Source organism: Clavelina lepadiformis, chromosome 8 (assembly GCF_947623445.1).
Source record: "Clavelina lepadiformis chromosome 8, kaClaLepa1.1, whole genome shotgun sequence".
Taxonomy (NCBI): Eukaryota; Metazoa; Chordata; class Ascidiacea; order Aplousobranchia; family Clavelinidae; genus Clavelina; species Clavelina lepadiformis.
In genome coordinates this window covers 932,873-949,857 of record NC_135247.1, presented here as the reverse complement: position 1 = coordinate 949,857, position 16,985 = coordinate 932,873, and the positions used below count along the sequence as shown (strand labels likewise).

The 16,985-nt window shown below is 40.0% G+C and overlaps 2 protein-coding genes across 2 annotated transcripts; both read left to right on the top strand.

The window, feature by feature from the left end:
• Positions 1-204: 204 nt before the first annotated feature.
• LOC143468595 (mucin-5AC-like) lies at positions 205-10,578 on the top strand. The gene is made up of 17 exons (XM_076965920.1): positions 205-339; positions 425-527; positions 598-879; positions 954-1,229; positions 1,359-1,637; positions 1,789-2,073; positions 2,813-3,094; positions 3,371-3,655; positions 3,844-4,165; positions 7,061-7,137; positions 7,362-7,637; positions 7,827-8,111; positions 8,536-8,820; positions 8,907-9,194; positions 9,320-9,604; positions 9,767-10,051; positions 10,197-10,578. The coding sequence occupies exons 2-17, from the start codon at positions 452-454 to the stop codon at positions 10,472-10,474; spliced, it is 4,146 nt and encodes a 1,381-aa protein (XP_076822035.1). The 5' UTR covers positions 205-339; positions 425-451; the 3' UTR covers positions 10,475-10,578.
• Positions 10,579-11,362: 784 nt separating this feature from the next.
• On the top strand, positions 11,363-15,105 carry LOC143469335 (glucan endo-1,3-beta-glucosidase-like). The gene is made up of 9 exons (XM_076966993.1): positions 11,363-11,517; positions 11,628-11,790; positions 11,861-11,989; positions 12,416-12,620; positions 13,235-13,310; positions 13,548-13,690; positions 14,263-14,437; positions 14,548-14,750; positions 14,840-15,105. Exons 1-9 carry the CDS (start codon positions 11,463-11,465, stop codon positions 15,053-15,055), a joined length of 1,365 nt encoding a protein of 454 aa, XP_076823108.1. The 5' UTR covers positions 11,363-11,462; the 3' UTR covers positions 15,056-15,105.
• Positions 15,106-16,985: the final 1,880 nt, after the last annotated feature.

Genomic DNA, 16,985 nt, shown 5'->3' with positions numbered 1-16,985 from the left:
TAATAACCATGAGGCTAACCGACTGCGGCTCAAAATCCTCTTATCGAGTTATTGTTTTGGACAAAAGGAAATCTTACGGTTGTGTAAAAGTCATCAGGAAACTTTTTCTTCTGAAACTTGTTGTCGTTATAGCAAGTTTATAGCGAATTTGCCTGGAGCTAATAATAAAACACAGTAAATCATGTTTACCATAAAGTTGCTTTCACGATGGAGACGGTTTCAAGAAAAAAGTATTTAGAAAAAAAAATGCCTAGAATTTGTTCAGTTATTGCTACAAAGTCGAACGCAGGGATAAACGTTAAAAGTTTAATTGACAATAGAAACTCGCATTGGTTGAAGGTAAGCGATGTACAGTAATACAGTAGATGTAGGTTTGGACGTAACACAATCTTGTTCTAATCTTGGCTGTTATTGCTGCCTTAAGGTCAGATTTTAGAAGATTGCAGACGAGATGCAAGGAGCTTCTGCTGTTTTGTTTGCTGTTCTGTTTGCTGTTCTGTTTGCTGTTCTGTTATCCCAGGTCAAAGGTGAGTGAATGATGTTAAAAATTACAGTTATACATCGCTGACATCATAATCATTTTCGTCATAACTTCAGCCCAGCAAGGTCCCACATGTCAAGGCAATTGGACCCAGTGGTTCGATCACGACAACCCCAACGATGACGGCGACTCGGAAATCCTTACCGATCTTTGGAACAAGGAGTACGGCCTCATCTGTCGCTCACCGACCCTCATAGACGCTCGAATCCGCGGTACTGAGATTCGCTACAATATAAGTGACGTCGACATAAGTGCATACCCATCGACCGGGTTCAGATGCAGGAATAAGCCGAAGAAACGATGCAGAGATTACGAAGTTCGCTTCTGCTGCGCCAATGGTAAAATTTGATGCAAAAATCTGTCGTTTCGACGATCGCTAAAATCTAAACCACTCTTCTTTGTTGCATCACAGACCCACCAAAATGCAAAGGTCACTGGACGGAGTGGTTCGACAGCGACAAATCTTCCAGGGAGGGCGACCACGAACTAATCTCGAACCTTTTGCGACGACATCCGGGAAAGTTGTGCTATCAACCGATCGCGATCGACGCCCGACTTGCGGAGACTGAGATACGGTACGACCACGCTCTACCCAACGTAGAAATCGACTTGGAAATCGGCTTCAAATGCAACAACGAGGAAGGGAGACAATGTCCCAACTACGAAGTCAGATTCTGTTGCCAGGAAGGTAATCGCAGTTGTGACGTACATTATAGCAGTTGTGATGTCACGTTCACGAAGGTTTTAACGATTCCTTGAACAATCAAGATCGGTTTTCTTGTTTTGCGCTTTCACCCTTGATATATTTTGCGAGCAGCTGTCGTTCCGAAATGCGCGGGAAAGTCATACTGGACGCCCTGGCTTAACCGAGATAATCCGACGGGAGGAGGCGATTATGAACTCATTAAAGATCTAATCTTGGAGGAGCCGAAAATCTGCTTTCGTCCGATCGCGATTGACGCGAGAATAGTGGGGGGAAGAAGATACGACCCCCACTTCCCCAGGATCACCGTTAACGTAGATGTCGGGTTTAAATGCAACAATTCGAAGGAGTTACCCTGTGTAGATTATGAAGTCCGATTTTGTTGTCCTGAACGTGAGAAGATAACTATGATAAACACTTAAACTGCTGCACCTACAGTAGGAAAAATAGCAGCCGCTCTTTTAAAGTTGAATCCCTCTTGTCAGTGTAGATTTTAGATTTTTGCAAACTATTAAGTTGCAGTTAAGGTTTTGTTATTTTGCAGGTCGTTTGCCGGAATGTCCAACCGGGCAACGTTGGACGAGTTGGTACGATATTAGTGACCCTACAGGACGGGGCGATGATGAATTACTCGAAATTATGCGAAGGCGACATAGAAATCAAATTTGTTACAGCCCCTCGGTGATCGACGCAAAATTGGTCAATTCGTCCCTTCGCTATGACCACACTTTACCCAATGTCGCTGTGTCGCCCAGTACTGGCCTGAGATGCACAAACAAAGAAGGTCCAAGGTGTCGCGACTACGAAGTCCGATTTTGCTGCAGGCAAGGTATCATTCTATAGGTTAATTACTCAAAAACTGTTCTTAAAAAGCGATATGTCCACAAACAAAGCGTTCATGTGCAATTATTTGCGCCTCAGCAACGTTGAAAGGTAAAACAAGTTAAAACAAACTTAAATGAATCATAATCATGCGATCTTGTCTATTGAGGTTGTTGAGTCAAAAGCAAATCATACGCATAATCAGTACGCATCAGTATAATCAGTACGCATAATCATTCTATAGATAGATAGGCCTAAGTCTTGCGTTCATTGCTGAAAACCTGTTCTTATAAAGCAATATGTCCATAAACGAACTGTTCATGAACCAAGTATTTTGCGCCTCAGCAACTTTGAAAGGTCAAACGAGTTAAAACAAAATTGAATAACCGTGATTTTATCTACTGAGAGAAGTTGAGTCAAAAGTAAATAAGCTTATAGTTGTAATCATAAACGTTACCTTGTTAAGAATATTTGTTTATCGCAGATGTGTGGATAATGCGACTACTACCTGATTACTACTTTATGCGATTACTACTTGAAATTAAACTCACCAAACCCCAGATAACTTTGAATTTTTGTTATATCAAAACAACCAGTCATGAAATGTTTATTGTGACATATTAACGTTGCTTTTAACAATTCTTTAAGTTTCGCGGCCTGAGGCAAATAAAACTAAACAAATTAAAACTACCACAACTTAGCAGAGACTCTCTTGACGAATAAACCGTTTCTATGAACTTTTTCAGCGCCCGAAATATCTTGCACGCGATGGACCCCTTGGTTTGATACGGATAAACCAAACGGACAATGCGATTGCGAAGACATTGAACAGATTGTCAGACGCAACCCTGGGGTGGCTTGCTACCGCCCTACAGCGGTAGACGCTCGACTGAAACTAACCAATGAATCTCTGAGATATGATCCCACCTTGCCCAATCTGCTCGTCGATAGAAAGGTCGGCTTCAGATGCATGAACCGCGATGGACTAAAATGCCAGAATTACGAAGCAAGATTCTGCTGTCCGGGTGGTGAGGAACGTCTCTTTTCTGGCAGTAACATTTATCGATCACGTTGCTGCTTTTGCTGCCATTACTCAAATATACCTCTCTTACAAATACGTTTAATCAAACTTAAAATCGCAAACTTTTTTATTTTCCTTTTTCTTTTCTCTTTTCTAACTTCTTTTTTTTTGGTTAAACCAAGATATAATTCCTTCTTTTTGGTTAAACCAAGATATTACTTTACAGTAAGTCTACCTGTTACACAATAAATGTTTATCAAACGTTTTATTCTTTTTTCTTCAGCTGCGGTTGAAAACTGCCCGGACGCAAAATACTGGACCCGATGGTACGACAATGATGACCCCCAGGGCAATGGAGACGAAGAGACACTTGATGCTTTAAGAGAGGAATACCCCTACGAGGTCTGCTTCAAGCCCCACATTATCGAGGCGCGATTGAAGGGAAGCAACTTAAAACACGACCACACCCTCCCCAACATCGTCATCAACAACAGACTCGGTTTTCGATGCAGTAACGCGGATGGTCCTCCCTGTAGTGATTATGAAGTCAGACTCTGCTGCGTTCCAGGTTAATTTTAGCCGGCCATCTTTACTCCTAGTTTACAGTAGATGTCAGGAATCTCAGTTTTTTATAGATGTATATAAAGTATACATTCTTACGACTACTATGAATTCTTACATTTTGCACAAGTTTGACATTTAACGTGTGATTAAGCCAACTAATGAGTCGTAACGCGATCTCGTTCCGCTTTCCAGCTCCAGAACCTTCCTGTCCTACCAGGACCTACTTGGGATACTACAACAGGTATTACTCGTGGACAAAATGGTACGATCGAGATGACGGCGACGGCACTGGTGACATAGAAACCATCGCGCTACTCCGAAGAGAACTTCCCGATGACAACATCTGCGCGACTCCATACGCGGTGGATGCGAGATTGAAAAGGAATCGAATCCGACACGATCCGAACCAGCCCAATATCGTAATGAACACAAAGATCGGCTTCCGGTGCAACAACAGAGAACCTTTCCCTCCCTGCAGAGATTATGAGGTCCGATTCTGCTGCCGGACTTCGTGATTCTACCCCTCACTTGCTCATCCAACCAGCCGCGTCATTTGCTGCAACGTCGGTTACATATCTTTGTGTTTAGTTAAACCTGTCCAAGTCCAATGGTTTTCTTGGGGTTTAAAAAATTTTGTTTCAACCTCGCGAGTTTGTTAAACCTTTTAATAAAGTTACCCAACAGGAGCTAAAAGAGGATTTATTGCGCCATCATAAGTTGCAGGAGTATACAGCAAATTAGCAGCGGTGATATTATATTTGTAATGCAATGTCTTAAATGAAAAATTTACGTATTATATCTAAATTGCGGAGGTGCAGAAGTCTTGTTGTAAATACTCGTTACAGAAGACCTCGTAGGTTTGTGATAAAGGATATTATTTCACAAAAGTTTTAATTGTCATATCTATCGACACATTGCAGAGGAATCGGCCGATTTTTAGTCATGGTATTGCCGCAAATAACACACGAGGGTATGGTATGCCCCGAAAACTGTGAAGTCAAGTCTACTTAAGAAAACAACGAAAAAAAGTATTCTTCTGTAAAAACACAGTTTTGAAATAATTAAAATATATTTTCTGTTTTTTTGTAAAAATTAAACCAACAATGGTTGGTGACAATGAGAAACCTCTCGTGGTCACTTGTTTAGTCGTCACAGTTTATGGAAAGCAATTTATCAAAATCACTTCATAGAACAAAAACAGGAAATACTTCACCGGTAAAGAGATTTCTTTCTAGGTTGATGTTATTTTAAAACGTTTAAAAGCGTTGAAATCATTTGGCTCCATATACTTCATCAGCACAGAATCGTATTGACAGAGCGAACTCAACTCAAGTTCAAAGGAAATTTTATTGTCTTTCATTAACGTTTAAAACTCTGAAAGCAGAAGGTTATGAAGGTTATATATACTGTATGTTGACGGCGATTTTATGTTTTACGCATCTGTCAAGAATTGTTGATAGCGAGTAAAATGTGTAAGTTATGTATACAGCGAGAGTAACAGCTAAAGTTCCGAAAATTTATGAGAAGACTTGCGCCGTTTATTGTTAAGTAAAACAAATTCCATGGTTTTATACAGTGTAGTTCATCGCTCAAAACAAAGTCAGTTTACGTCATCGCAATTGACCTTCGACCTTCATTCATTCGTCCACATGGCACATCAGACTCTGATCTGATTCAGCAGCATCTACATATTGTAAAGAGTGAAAATCATACAATATCACATAATCAGTTGAAAAGTGCTTTCACAACTAACTGTAACAGTTAAAGTAAAGTCTTGTTACCATCTCTATCGGTCAGTAAACGACGTTGCATCTCTTATAAACATTGCGAAAATAAAATAAAATGCAATAAAATCAAAAACATGTTTTCGACCGCTTTTTAGTGTAACTTGATAACAGCATTTTGAAGTATTAATCGAGTTTAAGCTATGCGATTGGCGTGTTTACTAATTGAACTTTTCTTTCCACGCAATCGTTAGAATACTAGCCGAGTCAGATAATAAGCGGTATTAAGAACGGATTAAAAATTTTCTGAAAATCGGCGGAGTAAAGGAAAAATACTGGTAAAGGTAGCTTGCTTTAGGATTTAATATGGTTTTGACATTTCCCGGTGGTAGCGAGCCAGGACAACGCAATACGTCATAAGTATTGTATTTTCTCATCAGTACTGGAAAGTTCCACGCTGAAGCTTTTTTCTTTGCAGCGTGGATATTACAAAAACGTGACTTGATTCTTCGGAAATTTCAGAGAACACAAGTTATTATTCGACAAAGTTGGGCTGAAATATATTTGGAAATAATTACACCTTAGTGATCACGGCTTAAATATCAGATGTATACTTTTTAATATAACTTTGTTTGTTTCAATCAATGAGTTAAAAATAATATTCTCATTCAAACAGCTATATTTGATGAAATCAATGCGAAAACAGCATCGTACAACGCACGCTGGAAGATTTTTATGGTGCTAAGTGATGAAGAAATTATTAAACTTGTTGTTGTTGTTGTAATTTTCAATTCACCAAACGATGATTTACGTTCGATGCATCCGTGATACAAGCTTGCCGTCAAATTATAGAAATTTTTTCTACATATAGGATAAACCATTTTTCAAATATTTCCATAATATCTGGCACGTTCTTCAAACGGATTATCCGTAAATACAAATTTCTATCCATGCTCTTGTGCATTGGAAATATTTCTCGGTATAATACTTTAAAGCATAATTAATAGTGACATGTATTTTGGCATGCACAAAAAATATGGGTATACCGTATGCGCATATGGAACATCAATACATAATATTTTTTGCCACTCGAAGGTTGTGTTGCAACAGAACAGGATATGGCTATTTTGCCATATTTTAAAACCAATCAGTTTTACAAAACTTGTGCAAAATATGCAGTTTTGCACGTGAAGCATTGCAAGTCATCATGATGATATCCATCAAAACCCAATCCTAAAATAGTCCAAATGAAGTTTTTGACTCGTTTATCGGTTTTTCTGTTTATGTAAAAATTCCCGCTTGGGCTTCGTGGTATAATATGCCCGGTGGGTTTTAACGGCATGCCCTGAAGTAATGCGGCGATACTTAAAATAGTTCATTGAAGCAGTCAGCCGGTGTGTTAATTAAAAATCTAGGATTATATAAACCCTGTCCAAAGTCATTGTTTCAAGCAGACGACAACTTGACAGATTGCAAAGTTAGTCTGTTGGTTTAAAATCTGAGAGTTGAGAAATAATAACTCAATCTTAACGAAAGCGTCATAATTGTCGTTTCGTTCACATATTTTCATCCCAGAAAATAATAAGTTTTAATATTTCCTTTTTACAATCATAAAAGTTTAGTTGAAATAAAATTTACATGCTGTGTGTCAATTTCAATAGAACACACTTTTATTTTGCTTTTAGGCTTGCAATGAGCTGCTCAAACATGATTCTAAAATGCTCTGTTGTTTTTCTGGTTGCTGTTTTTGGAAGCACGCAAGGTGAGTAAACACAAAAAGCAAATGTCGTTTAGAGATAATGTAAACAACAAGTTATTTATTAACCGTTGCTTAGTTTAAGTCGTGTAAAAACTTCCATCAGTCCGAGAGTGAATATTGTAAGCCCAACCCATACCGTATTAGTATTTAGCATACAGCTAGATCTGTCTTTTGAGCCTATCAGCTTTCTCAAGCAGGTCAATAAATTATCTTTCTGGTGGCTACAGGGGAAATACCAAGTTGCAGAGGAAGGTGGACGAGATGGTTCGACCGAGATGACCCAAGTGGAAGGTGCGATTGCGAAAGTCTGGCTGACTTCAAAAAAGAAGCCCCCTACGAAATCTGTCGCAATCCAATAGGTTTAGACGCTCGCATCAAGGGCAGTGAGATCCGGTACACGCACGCATCCAATATCGTTGCCAACACAAGGGACGGATTCCAATGTTGGAACCGAGATGGCTATAGATGCCTCGACTACGAAGTTAGATTTTGCTGCAGAGAAGGTACTTACGTCATCGTACGGAGATGGTGTGATTACTATTGAATGGTTTGTTGCGATAAATTTCAATGCTTGAAAAGTTATTTTCGCTTCAAACTATTTCCATGATTTTAAGAAAAGCATTGCCAGGGGAACTCCCGTTTTACCATAATACATTTTACTTTTCAGCTGACTTCAAATCTTGTTTTTGCAGAAGCTCCGTCGTGCCCGGGTTACTGGAGCCCTTGGTTCGACCGAGACAACCCCTCCGGAAGTTGCGACTGCGAAACCCGGGTTGATCTTTTGAAATCCCATCCAGGACAATTGTGTTACGAACCACTTGCGGTCGACGCTCGATTCAAGAAAAGCCAGATCCGTTACAACAAAGCTTTGGTCACACAATCAAATATCATCATTAATCCTGACGTCGGATTTCGTTGCAACAACGACAGAAATACAAAATGTCAGGATTACGAAGTTCGATTCTGCTGCGCGAGACGTGAGTTCTTCTTCTTCATATTTATTTTTATAAAATTTGGTGGGACTTAATAAATTCTTAAGAGTATATTAATGAGGTAAATTTTCTCAATTGTCAGCATGAATAAATAGTTGTAGTAGCCAAAATACTTCTGCGCATGTTGGTAGCAGACGTTTTTTCAATCTAGAAGCATTTCTAATGCTTGGCCCCGCTCGTTGTTACCAGCGAATTTATACAACCGGTGGCGTTTTAACGCAGGTATCAGGTTGTTATGCTGGTTGTTATCCAGGCATATTTTAAGGCTTTTATTTTAGGCTTTATCACTTAATTATCACACGCTAGGTAAGAACAACAAGTGCTTTTCCCACCGTGCCAATGAATAAAAATAAAACGATCAATTTCAATAACAATTAATTGGCTGAAAAAGGCAATTTTCTAAATGCAGCAAAAGTGCCCGAATGTCCAAGAGGTTATCACTGGACGACCTGGTTTGACCGCGACAATCCATCTGGGAGTTGTGATTGCGAGACCAAGGAGGATTTAGTTAGCGAGCGACCTGCGGAGGCCTGCTACAACCCAGCCTCTGTAGACGCGAGAGTGAAAAGCACGAACACTCCTTATGACCCGACCATGCCCAATATCATCATCAGCAACAGCGTAGGCTTCCGGTGCAACAATCAAGACGGTCTCCCGTGCGCGGACTACGAAGCCAGATTCTGTTGCCCTCCAAGTAGGACGGAAAATCTGTGACTTCAAAATTTCCTTGTTTGAATCGTTTGAACAAAAATGATGAGAAACGATTGTTTATTTTTGCAGGACCGAGAGAGCCGCCGTGTCCAAACGGACACTACTGGACGTCTTGGTACGACCGCGATGATCCTACCGGTAATTGTGATTGTGAAACCTTGAAGGATCTTCGCAAGGAACAGAAACATAAAATATGCTATCGCCCCACCCAAGTTGATGTGAAAATAAAGGGCACGGGGGTCAGATACGACCCGTCATTGCCGAATGTCGTCAAGAACAACGTTGTTGGGTTCCGATGCAACAATGCCGATGGACCTGATTGTGTTGACTACGAAGCTCGATTTTGTTGCGAAGAAGGTCGGTACACTTGTGTAAATGTGTCACAATATACAGTATAGAGTGATGAGCATTTACTAAACAACACACAGACACACGCACAACAAAATATTTCACAAACGAAAATGTTAGTAATTTCTTTGCAGCAAAAGTGCCGAGTTGCAGAGGCAATTACTGGACCCAGTGGTTTGATCGCGATAATCCAACGGGGACTTGCGACTGTGAAACCCTGGACGATCTTGTCGAAGAACACCCAGGCAGGGTTTGTTATCGCCCCACCGCGGTTGACGCGCGAATCAAGGGAACTCTCCAACGATACGACCCATCCAACCCATTCCACATCGCGAGCACATCAGTTGGTTTTAGATGCAACAACCACGACGGCGAACCACAATGTGCCGACTTTGAAGCTCGGTTTTGTTGTCCGCCACGTACGTCACAATAGGCATTTTAGTCTTTGTATATTTACTGCGTCCAGTGAAGCGCAACTACTATACTCTTTACCCCTTTAAATATTTTCCTTCTTCAATAAGACTTAGGACTGGGGCTGAGACACATGGGTTTAAGTAATTGACTTTGCTTGATGTATGCAGCTCGTGAGCCATTCTGCCCAGGTAACTACTGGACCAAATGGTACGATAGAGACAATCCTTCAGGCACGTGCGACTGCGAGACTCTGATAGATTTGAGAAAAGAAAATCCGCACCAAATTTGCTACAAGCCCTTTTCTCTCGATGCTCGGTTGAAGAGCAGCAAGCAGAGATATGACCAAACCCTTCCTAACATCATAGCAAACACCGACATCGGATTCAGATGTAATAAACAAGACAACGCGCCCAAATGCAGTGACTACGAAGTCCGCTTCTGCTGCGTACCAGGTTGGTATAGAGCAACTTAAGCCTATAACAGTTGCATAAGTAACATCGTCGATCACAATTACAGTAATAAGTGCATTTAGCATTTCATTGGTTTTCTGGTGAAGATTTCGTTCGAACAAATGTTATTCCTTATTTTTTGCTTTAGCTGAACTCCCAAGATGTCAAGGGAGATGGACCCGTTGGTACGATCGTGATAACCCTTCTGGAACGTGCGACTGTGAAACACTTTCCGATCTAAGAAGAGAAAATCCTCATCAAATCTGTGCCAGGCCATCAGCGCTTGATGCCCGACTGAAGGGAACTGAGGATCGATTTGATCCTTATCAACCAAACATTTCAGCAGACACCAATAATGGATTCAGATGCAATAATCAAGATGGATTTCCAAGATGCCGAGATTATGAAGTCAGGTTCTGTTGTTGAGATGATGATGACAATGAAACAGAAATGATCCTCCCAAATCGTTCTTCCTATTAAATTTACTGCATCTTAAAATGTAACGAGTTAATAAAATGCTGCTCAATGCTTTTGTGATTATTTTCTATCTTCGTCAAAGATATGCAAAAATATAGAGGCCTGAGGCACGCCTTAGCATAGAGCATTTAGAATGTTGCTGAATCAAACAGACTCCAGATTTAAACGCCTTTAACTCCATGTATAAAGCAGATTACAATTGATATGAAATAAAGCTATATTCAGGGTTTGAAATGATGCCAAGATCGTTAAAAGAAAACACAAAAGGTGTGATGCAACATAACAAATGTCTCTGGGGCTGATCTTTCCAAAACCCTTTGAAAGAATAAAGTAAAAGTGCTGAAGAAGAAAGTGGGAAGAAAAAGAGCAGATTGCCGAGTAAGCAGAAAACAGAAAAGAAGCGTTTCTGTAATTTATAATTCTTGTAATTTTGTCACCAAGTCTATAAGCTGGGGTCTGCTTTGTAGCTTACGTGCAGCATTGCAACAAACTTGTCTGCAAAATGTGTTTTAGGAATGGCTCACAAACTTTACTCGTTGCAGAGAATACGTGAGACGTGCCTAGCATTCGACTTGTATTGACCCTTGACATTATCCGAATATTGACATAAAACATATGGCATAAGTTTGATGAGCCCACATGCAGGTGTCGGTATCACACGTTTTATGGGTCAAATTGGCCTGGGAAGGAAGCGTTTGAAGTGTCAATATAACACGATCTGGTTTCTTTTTTGAAATTCTGGGCCAACCTAATAGACTCTTATGTTTGACGAAACTGTAATTGTCCCAACATTCCTTTCATTTTAATTTGTTATGTTGTTGGATGCATTTTCCTTTCCTCCTTCATGAATTTGCAATGAACGCTCCCTGAAGGAAAATGGTTAAAAGACTGCGAAAGAAATGTCTTCTACACACAAGTGAGCAAGTCACAGACAAAGATGAAGGCTTTATTATTTACCCTGATAGCAGCAGCGTTTTTCCTGCTTTCACACGGTAAGAGTTAGGTTATCTATGCGGTATAGTTGACCAATTCTATAGTTTCTAAGTGTTACTGGCATACTCCCGCAAATTTATGCTGCGAGAGTTTCGTTTTTTGGCAACAGGGATCGAACCAATCTACGTGGAGGACTTCAGCAACGGACTCGATGACTGGTACATTGAGGTGGTGCCCAACCCTAACAATAACGAGCTGCAGTACTACACAGATCGAAGCAAAAATATTGATACTGAAAACGGCCACCTGACCATAACCCCGCTAAAGGAAAAGTAAGAATGTGGGCAAAATACAACGGAGTTGTTACAAAACTCGCGTCGTTCTATTGTGACTCAATTTCAGCTATGGTGGGAAGCAATATACCTCTGGAAGAATGCACAGCAAATTTGCCTGGAAGTACGGTAGAGTCGAAGTTCGGGCAAAACTGCCAAACGGTTATGGGCTCTGGCCAGCTATCTGGATGATGCCGAGGTGAGCAAGGGATAAATGATTTGGTGACCTCGCAAGTTGTGTTAGACTTTGTGATGGAAAAACGCAAACCGCCTATGAGTTTGCAAGCGCTGGTCTGGGGCTCCAAGTATGCCAGACATTGGCTGCGCACATGCCGGTTTCCCATCATCAGTTTACCGTTATAATTACGTTTATTATCGATTCTACAGTAGATAACACGCCCTCTCCTAAAGTTTTACACTCTTTACATTCGGTTTGAGGATTCTTTATGGTGTATTGGACAGGTAGATTTCACAAATATGTGTTAGCGCGTGCTAATAGCATATTGGCTTTGTTTTTCCACCGCGTTGTTAATGAAAGATAAAGCGATTGATTGGTTGAAAACCGTCCTTCACACTTTTTTCAAAATAAATGGAATTTCTTGGTCAATTTTGTTCGCGACAACAGAGACAGCGTGTACGGGGGGTGGCCCCAGAGTGGCGAGATCGACATCATGGAAGCGAGAGGACAAAACCTGAACGAATTCGCGAGCACGATCCACTACGGGATTTGCTGCGACAACCACTACTGGGAGTCGAGTGGGGATCTTCCTACGCAATGCTCCAACGACCAATACCACGTCTATACGCTTGACTGGACACCAACCGAGCTCGTAAGTTGCTCATCGTAGCTATTGGTGGTTTTACCTGGTAGCTTAGTATATTGTCCGTAGTCCGTACATTCATTTCTTAAAAAGAAACTTTGTGCTGAAGCTCAAAGTAACTTTGTCTTCTGTTTATTAGAGTTTGGGCACTACTAATAATAAAAGTACCGCTAATAATACCGCTTAGGTCTAATAAAAATACTTAATAATAATACCGCTTGTTAACTGCAGGTTACCAAAACACAAACCTGTTTTCTACCAAAAATTCATAACAAAATACAATTATTCGCCTTTATCAATTAACATTACTACAGTTGTATGGTTAAGTACAAAATTATAAGAAAATACAAAATGTGAAAATCAGGCGAAATATTTTCCCTGCTTGATTTTTCTTCGGATCGATGTTAAACTTTCTTAGCTTATATAAGTGAACTATATCTCCACAGTTATAAGTTTACTTATAAAATATGCACAAAAACGTGGACTAAAAAAGTTTTTGCTTGTTTGGCTTTGAGTCAAAGCTAGATTTTCTTAGTAATAGCGTTATGTTTTAAGAGAAAGTTTATATTCATGTGTTGGTAATTTTTCCACTCTGTGATGATTGCAAGCGTTTTTGTTTCTAGGTTTATAGATACGACGGCAAGGCTTACTTCAGTCAGAGTCTGGACCGAGTAATAAGCTGGATGTACTCAGCACCCGGTACGTGCGCATAGCTGTGTCCCTGACCACTCTTCACTTGTTCAGTGTCAACAGAGATCGTTAATTAATGTTAATTAATTTATTGAAAGTATTTGATGAAGCTCTGTTTGTGCAGACTTACCCTCATCCCTAAACAAAATGTGGATCGATTCTCACGACTCTTGTTCATAACTGCGAGGTCTTACTGTGCAATGCATTTGCGTTTACTTAACAGTTTGAACTTATAACTCTTTCCAGGCCAACCATTCGACCAATATTTCTACATGATTCTCAATGTCGCTATTGGCGGCGATTATTTGGACAACCCAAAGCCGAGCACGACTTGGAATTATCCTGACGCCGAGATGTTGGTCGATTACGTCAAAGTTTATTCTTTGGAAGTGAGTGCAGTTTGGTAACTGCTTTCATTCCTCAAAAGTATCTTTTCGGTGCTATTTTTCTATTTTACTTACATCAAGTCCCTGCAAAAGCGTGCTATAATCCTGTAGGAACTATATTACTCTAATCAATGACTTAACTTAAGTACGAGTCGAGTTACGTTTTCCAAAGATTTAACCTGAGTCGAGTCAATTTTTAAAATAAGTCTGTTAGGCTCGTGTCAATTTTTATTGCTCCACTTTCCGTTGATAGACAAAAAAAATTAATTCAAAGTAGGTATAATCTACTTACTTTGCTACCTTACTTGTGTGCAATGAGTTAACCTCTGTTTGATTTGGTTTCACTTGTATTAGTTGACTTGACTCGATCTCATTATTGCCTACAGCCATACACCATACTACGACTAGACTTACTAGAGTCATTTTTTCCAAAAGACATGATTTGAGTCTTAAAAGGAATAGATTTTAGCTGATTTTATTGTGACTTAGACTTGCAAACGAGGTTACGTAACTACTGTAGTCAAGACCGCGCTACGTTACCATTGTGGTGATATGTGACGTAACTTCTTTCCCAGGACATCTCCACGTACCAATGCGCTGTCAAGGACGACGCCAACGTGAACGACGTTTGCGGAAACGTCGACTGGGCTTGCAATAGTCAGAACTACGCCGACGTTTCAGCGCAGTGTACGTCAAAGTTGACGTCATGCTGCAGTTCGCCAAACACCTGCGACCAGGAGTCCCTTTTCTGTGAGACACTTTGATTGATGTATAAAAAGGCTTTTAAATTGGACTAGAATTTAGGTAATCTCCTATTTGGGGATTTTCTACGTTTTAATACTTTGTTTTGGAATTCTCAGCCATGGCAAGTGCCGTTTATAGTTCATACGACGATCAAGTAAATGACGCCAGCTCATGCGATTTCAGTGGAACCGCCGAGAGGAAATATGAGCTAATCGATGGTGGAGTGCCAGAAACTCAGTGCCTCATAAAAGACAACGCCGCTGCCAGCGATATCTGTGGATCAATGGAGTGGGCTTGCTACTCCCAAAACTACGCTGATGTAAGAAAGCTTGTGGAGGCATCTTTCCATGGCATGTTGAAGGCCTAGCCACATAATATAGGGATCTAAAAGAATTTGTTTTCGCGCAGGTGTCCAGCGAGTGTAACGCGGGCAGCGATGTCCTAAGCTGCTGCGGTTCCTACCCTGACAGCTGCAATTACGACAGGCTGCGTAGTGCAGCAGAGACTGTATTCCAGTCGTACTACAACCAGTTGCCGTCCTCATCTTCATGTGATTTTGGGGGCGTTTGCTACCTTGACAATTCGCTCACTCCATTGGAGTGTACTGATGGTTATGGTGGTTAAAGCCCACGAGACAAAAAGATAAAATAACATAAATAAAAGAAGTTAATCCCGGTGTGTGGTGGAAATTCTACAATTTCAAACTTGTACGAAAGTGTAGCATACAACAGCATGCAAAAATCAGTCACGTGTGCAGTCACTGCATTGTGCACGTCGAGCTACTAATTGTCAGTTCTATTAAATAATAACGTAATAAACGCGATAAAGGTTACAATATTTCACGATGAAGCAAACCTAAAAAGTGCAAGAAATATTGTGTCTAAATGTTGAATAATACCGTGCTACTTGCATATACAGATAAAGCAATTTTTTTCCTTTTGTTAAAAAAGAACGATAAAAAAGCGCTTTGGCTGATTGTTAAAAATGCCTCTGTTATGAACTGGTCACGTTTTAAAGTAACTTCAGGTAACTCGTAACTTTGGAAAGTTCATATTATCTATTAGGTCCCTTTAAACTTGACTTAACGAGCTCATGGAGCTGCACTACTGAATTATGCATCATGCCATTTCTAGAATATCCCTTTATAAGTTTTAAAAAGTTTTCGTGTTGTATGAGGGGAATTACTTTTCTGTTGCAAAATTATCATTCCGAATCCGAATTCCGAACTGTAATCTGCTTATGCCACTACCACCGCTACTACTGCTCAGATTTAGACTGGTTAAAAGTGAGTTCATTTTTCAAACCTAGTAAGTTTTCTACACGAATTAATACCTAAACTGCTGGCATTGTGCTTTAGCTGCCAGCACAGCATTGATGAATTAAATTTGTTTTTGCTATTTGGCATTTCCAATTCCACTATGATACAGCCATAGGCTATAGCCTATATTAGTCAGTAAATGTAGCCTACATGCAACACTAATGTCACTCATCTACGGATTTACTGAAGTATCAATTTACTAATTTACAGAAGTGAGGAAGTTTTGTGGGTAGCATGTCATGGAAAGTTAGGGTTAGTTAGATTTAGGGTCGTTGTATAGTTTAGTTTTAGATTAATTTAGTGTTGTGACTTTTTTAGATTAGCGTTGTCCACTTTCTGTAAAGAAATAAATTTTCTTTTCAAGAGAGACGGAAAGACTTGAGTCACTGACTTGACTCAGCTCAGGTTTTTGGAAAGACTTGACTTTAGTGCTTAAAAAACTCGACTTGAATTGTGTTAAAGTATAAATTTTGGTTGTTTTGACTTAAGTTTCATATATGCAATATGATACATTCTACTGAATGTGCAAAATCGTCAGAAATGGATGAAATAAGATTTTATGCTTATATTGACGTTACAAGTTTTCGGAAAGATGTTTATGTTTATTAGATGATGACCTAAAACGAAAAATAAATTGTAAACGGTGACTTGTTTGTGACTCAGCATTTGTTAAGATATGGAATTGATAAACGTTACTGACTCGACTTAGAAATGTAATTAAATGACTTGACTTGGACTTGTGCTGTTAGTGACCTGATTTGTGTCACGACCCATGACCATTAAGACTTGTTTCCAACGCTACCTTCAACACATTGTTTAGTTTTTGTTGCATGCCCCCTTGTAGCCTTTACTAACAACTAATGTTAGCTATCCCCAGCCTACCCATTGACCTGACTGGACAGTATGGCAGTTTTCGACGATGAATCATGCGCGCAACAATGCAAGTTTTGTGTGATATCAAGTACAGTAAAATTTGCCTATAGTGACACCTGAAGGGACCGCGGAAAAAGTGTCACTATAAGCGAAGTGTCACTATAGACGAAGTCAAGGTAAAATGGCCGCAGATGACTACAGTAGAACTCGCATATAACGGACCAGTCGGGACCAGTGAAACTCGTCCGTTATATGCGATATCAGTTATATACGAGGTATTTTACATTGTTTTCCTCAAAGGGACTGGAGAATTAGTCCGTTGTATACGGTTATCCGTTATATACGTGTCCATTATATGCAAGT